At 45.6% G+C, this 5,194-nt stretch overlaps 1 protein-coding gene across 1 annotated transcript; it reads right to left on the bottom strand.

Annotated features, from left to right (window-relative positions):
- Positions 1-96: 96 nt before the first annotated feature.
- dhdh.1 (dihydrodiol dehydrogenase, tandem duplicate 1) lies at positions 97-4,135 on the bottom strand. The gene is made up of 7 exons (XM_035158015.2): positions 3,885-4,135; positions 3,685-3,796; positions 3,444-3,607; positions 2,173-2,425; positions 1,171-1,295; positions 819-969; positions 97-542 (listed from the first exon to the last, which is right to left on the bottom strand). Exons 1-7 carry the CDS (start codon positions 3,972-3,974, stop codon positions 433-435), a joined length of 1,005 nt encoding a protein of 334 aa, XP_035013906.1. The 5' UTR covers positions 3,975-4,135; the 3' UTR covers positions 97-432.
- Positions 4,136-5,194: the final 1,059 nt, after the last annotated feature.

Below are 5,194 nucleotides of genomic sequence, written 5' to 3'. Positions count from 1 at the left end.
ATTTTAGGAAGTAATTTATTTTACATTTGAGTTTTTAATTGGGACAATGTCCCATCTGCTAACATAGGTGTGACCTATACTGCAGTCAGCCTCCACGGGACAATCTATATAATTTGGCTTCACTTTTGGGGAGCTGCTCCATTTTTATATACACTTTATGGTTTGGAGCTATCACGGATGTGTCTAGATGCCAAACAGAATGTATAAAGGAAAACAGTGGTAAATAAACTGTAGATGTACATGCTCCAGGAATATACTGGTTCTATCTTTAACTGTGTGACAGCTCAAAACGTGTGTGTGCTCGGGCCGTGTCACACGGTGCCAATAGTGATCTGTTTGTGCCAAATATTTGTCGCCTTCCCTCGAGCGGCTTCCCTCTGTTCCACCTGAGCAGGTTCAGGTCAGGTGGAACAGCTTGGCTCCGGAGTGATGTCACTGGCTGTCCTGGCTGAAGACAACTCCCACCTGCTTCCGGATTTCATCCATGATCTCTGTCAGTAAGACGGACTCAGCCAGAGGCATCCGTGGGCTCTCCTTAAGTCCTGTGGATGAGGAGGAGAAAATCCCACTGATGGAAAGACACTTCTGCTTATAGCCACGAATAATTATGCACAGACTCACAAAGATGCATAAATTAGGTCAAAGCGGGGATGTAATGATTATGTAAATTGCCATGGGAGTGTAATACTGTATAAGCTGATCTGATGAGTACATTCATGTATAATGAATTTCAGACTCACCTTACCTTTTAAACAGCGGCTCAAACAACTTCATCTACTAGAGGCCAAATACACAACCTTCCTTCTACCATGACCTACCCTTCAGCAGGCACCGCCTCACTTCCTCTGCCTCGTAGCAGAGCCCAGTGCTGTTGGTGAAGTTCAGAGGGAGGCCCGGCTCAGGGAGAGGGTACTCCGTCTCCTTGTCATTCACAACCAGCGTAGTGGGGCAGTGCATGGGGCCGAGGACCTGCACGGCGAGCAGAAAAGGAAATGAGCTTCCGTCTTAATCCGATCATTCCACTCGTGTATCATGAAACGCAGTGGGTATGGATCTTTTGTCTGATATATACTTCAGCTTAATCGAATGAGAAAGTAATTAGGGACCATCTTAGTCTCAATCATCTCTTAATCAAGTGAAAGGTTCCTGTACAAGACTGGCACGGCGTACCTTAATGGAGCCCTCAGTGCCGCTGATGACAGCATCATTCGGGAGTCGAGCGGCGATAGAAAAGGAGCAGAAGGCCATCCTGTTCCTGGGGAACTTCATCACCACCACCACAGATTCATCCACTCCTGTCAAAATATTTGAAAAAACATTGATCTGAAGGACTAATGAATTAATGAAGGAAATCTAACAATATACCTTTAAAATCAAGTTCAGTTCAGCTTCACTGGCAGGCCGGGGGGGATCCAGGGGTCTGATTGGCCCCTGAAGTGCTCCTGTCCTGTCAGGCATTGTTTCCCATATGCAGACTGTAACTATGTAATTTGTCCCACCACAGTTTCATAATGAACCAAATGTTTTGACACTAGTAGTCATAATAACATCAGAGATCTCTAACTTGGTGTGTGCTATTTTTAACGTCCACGCAGACAAATCTTTCAGTTACTAGTAATTTGTGTGAACAGTGAACAAGGAATGGCTTAAATGTGCATCTCACTGAATCAGGAATTGTACACGGATGTTGGACATGTAATTTGCCCCTCTGTGCAAATTGAGGCACCTTTATGGCCCCTGATTTAGAAAAATCTTCGATCTGCCACTGCTGGCATGACCTCTCTGAGAACAAGAGAAGGAAAAGCTGAAGTGTGTGATTATCTTACAGTGAAGGATAACTAGTTGTGAGAAATGCAGTTACACCCCCTGCCAGTTTTATTACTGTACTCCACAGAGAGGATTTGGATTAGTCTGACGTTTAAGAGATAAGTGTGGGATTTTCTGTGTGAAGAATTCTTCCCCGAGGTGTTTACATTTAGGACAGTTCATTTAAAGATGTGATTTTTCGGTCTAATTTTCACATCACGTCACTCGAGGGATTCTTCTTTTCCTCTACCTTTTTTTTTTTCATGGTGAGGAGCAGCCGGTTTGTGATCACTGATTCGTGCTGTGTGGTTAATGATACTAATCCACATCCCACCTCTGCTGCGTGACCCGAGTGCTGAATCATACCTGAGTCAAGCAGCACCCCCGTGGCTTGGATGGACTCTGGCCTCTCTCCGTTGAACACCATGAGGACAAACTGCAGGCAGTACACTCCGATGTCGAGCAGCGCACCTCCTCCCAGCTCTTTCTCCACCGAGCGGGGGATGTGGAGCTGGGGGGAGCCGAAGTAGGCCTTCACCAGCTTCACCTCCCCAACCACCTCCTCCGCCAGCAGCCTGCGCACCTCGCCGTGCACGGGGAAACAGCGGGACCAGATGGCCTGGGGGTGGGACAGAGGTGAGAGCACAGCACCACTGCATCAGTAAACAGTTAATACAGGAGTTTCAGCTCAGCAGCAGTTCATCACCACAGCTCTTCACTTCATATACGAGCAGATGTTCTGCTCAAACATGACATGACAAGATGTTTCCCTGTAGCACGAGCAGTAAATACTCCCCAGACATTCAGGCTTTATGACTTCTGATCTATAAACTCCCTGCAATGAAGGGAATATGAGTGTTTTTCCAAAATGTCAGGCTGCTGCTTTAAGGATTAGCACGACTGTGCGTGAGTGAGAAGAGTGTGGGTGAGCTCGTTTTGACTTCACGACCTCACGTCTTAGATAACTTAACAGCAGCAACATCCTTTTTCTGCATCTGATACGTGACATGTTTTCATTATTTATTTTATGTATATAATGTATATATATGTAGCATGTATCTATCGTTTATATTTTTATTGGGCAAGCATTTGTTCAGGGTCTCTCTGTGGCCTTCCAGTGTGTTGAGCATTGCACTTATCATGATGAAGTTTGTGTGTTTGTTGAAATGAATATGTTGTTGTCTAATGTTTGTATTTTCTATTAGGTTCACATTGTTGTTTTTTGTGGTTGTTTGTGTGTTAGGGCCCTTCAGAAATGGTTGATTTAAAAGGGGTTTATCCTCACAAAAAATCTGTACAACAATCAACAACCACGAAACAAACTAATTATTTTTTTGTTTGATTGAATTATACCTGAAACTACAGCAACGTCCATGACCAGCAATTGGTATAGACGATATTTAAAGTTACATTCACCTTGTCACACACAGACAAGTTATACAGCACTACTACATGCTGCACTATTCCATCAGACACCATTCACACACTGCTGGCACAGGGGCAATTTGGAGGTCATCATCTTGCCCAAGGACACTTCAGTGTGTGGAGTAGAGGAGCCGGGGATCAAACCACCGACCTTCTTGTTCTGCTCTACTACCTGAGCTTAGTATGTTTACAACATCTTTTTAAAACCTTACCTCCATCAGGAAGACCTTGTTTTTCTTTGCGGCCGTGACAAGCTCTTTCACCTGTCTGGAGTTCATGGCAAAAGGTTTCTCACACAGCACGTTCTTTCCCGCATTGAGGAACAGCAGACCGACTCGCCAGTGCTCCGTGTGCAACACCCCCAGGTACACGATGTCTGCGAGGACACAAATGATGAGGAGAACACCGACACACCATCATCTCTGCCTGTAAGTGGGCTGTAAAGCACTCAACCGATGTCTGGGTTGTTGGCGAGCTCCTCGTAGCTGCCATAAGCCTTAGGAATACCGTGCTTCTTGGCAAACTCTTTGGCGCGCTCCAAGCTCCTCGATGCAATCACTGCTATCTGCACATAAAGAGAGAAAGCTGCGCATATATTCATCACAGTAACAGCAGCTATGTCGCTGAGGGAGACATCTTGTGTGACTGCGTACCTGGTGATCTCCGGGAGGCAGAGTCTTCACGGCCACGCTGAAGTCATGGCTGATCTTCCCGGCACCACACAGTCCCCATCGGGTTGCCATGTTGAATCGGACGTTGGGCGACAAATGTGCAGAGTGGAGCTTCAGTAAAGATCTGAGTTGCTGGAGAGCTGTGACCTTGGGGGAAGGTTGCACATTCAGGGGGGAGGAAATGTACTAAACTGTCTCGCTTTAGCGCCGGCAGCACTTCAGCGAGAAGGCTCCTGCATTTATATGCTGGGGAGGCAGGATGTGTCACCTTCCTTCTGCTCCCACCCTGAGGTATGGGGTGTAACGCACACGTGCACACACACACACACACACACACACACACACACACACACACACACACACACACACACACACACTGCTGTATTGTTGCTGATACAGGCCTTTCAATCCAGGCTGAAGTGGTTTGGACCAGTTGTCTCTAACAATCTGTAACAGGACCATCATTGGGGCTCACTGCCATCATTAACACACAGAGCGGAAAATAAGTTTAATGTGCACAGGCTGAGGTTTCACCTTGCTCTCCAACAGGTCAAGTACTGGAGCCGGAAGCACCTTTGTTTCCCCCGTTGAGGGAGGCGCTGATTGGCCTGTGATGGTTTGACAGAGGCACAGAAGCCAATGATTAAACTGGAGTCTCGTGGAGGTTTCTGGGATAAACAGGTTCACAGAACACTCATACTCAGCAGGCCAATTTAACTGGCCAGTATGAGCTGAGCCAGCATGACTATGGAAAAGCATCAGCTCAGTTGCCCTTAAGCTAAATAATATCCGTTTAAACAGGCAGACGGTTGTGCAAACTCTACTGCTGGTTGCTGCCAGCAGAGGACACTGTGTCGTCAGCTGATTTCCCTTTTTTCTCTCTCTCAAGCTCTTAGGATTTGGCATGGCTCATTGCAAGGAATTATATAAAGGTTTGCAAAATCAGGTGAACCACGAAGAAGGCAGATCGAGGCAGTTTGGAGAGTATCTGCCAGAGGTCATGCAGACATTCTGGAGAAGAAAAACAACAGATTTTCATAACAGGATTGTTTTTTATAGTCTGACAGTAATTCACTAATTTAAACAGATTTTTCTCCAGTAAAATATATTTTATATTGCAAACAATCTGACATATTCACTCATCAGCCTGTCTTGAGGCTTGAGAATCATATATTTTTTTCTTATTTCCTCCAGGTATTTGGGTTTACATCGGAAAACAGTGTCGCTGTCAAAACAACATCTTCATTATAAAAGAAAAATAATTTTAAAAATGACTCTTCTTGCCGGCTGCT

The sequence above is a fragment of the Hippoglossus stenolepis genome, chromosome 1 (genome assembly GCF_022539355.2).
Source record: "Hippoglossus stenolepis isolate QCI-W04-F060 chromosome 1, HSTE1.2, whole genome shotgun sequence".
Classification (NCBI taxonomy): domain Eukaryota; kingdom Metazoa; phylum Chordata; class Actinopteri; order Pleuronectiformes; family Pleuronectidae; genus Hippoglossus; species Hippoglossus stenolepis.
Note: the sequence above shows the minus strand (reverse complement) of the source record. Positions and strands in the feature narration are given on the sequence as shown.

Excerpts from the sequence above, each read along its gene's own strand:
- dhdh.1 (XM_035158015.2), bottom strand. The coding sequence starts at position 3,974 with ATGGCAACCCGATGGGGACTGTGTGGTGCCGGGAAGATCAGCCATGAC. Across the intron at positions 1,296-2,172 it reads GGGGGTGCTGCTTGACTCAG|GAGTGGATGAATCTGTGGTG; the intron begins GTATGATTCAGC and ends ATATTTTGACAG. Across the intron at positions 970-1,170 it reads GCACTGAGGGCTCCATTAAG|GTCCTCGGCCCCATGCACTG; the intron begins GTACGCCGTGCC and ends CTCGCCGTGCAG.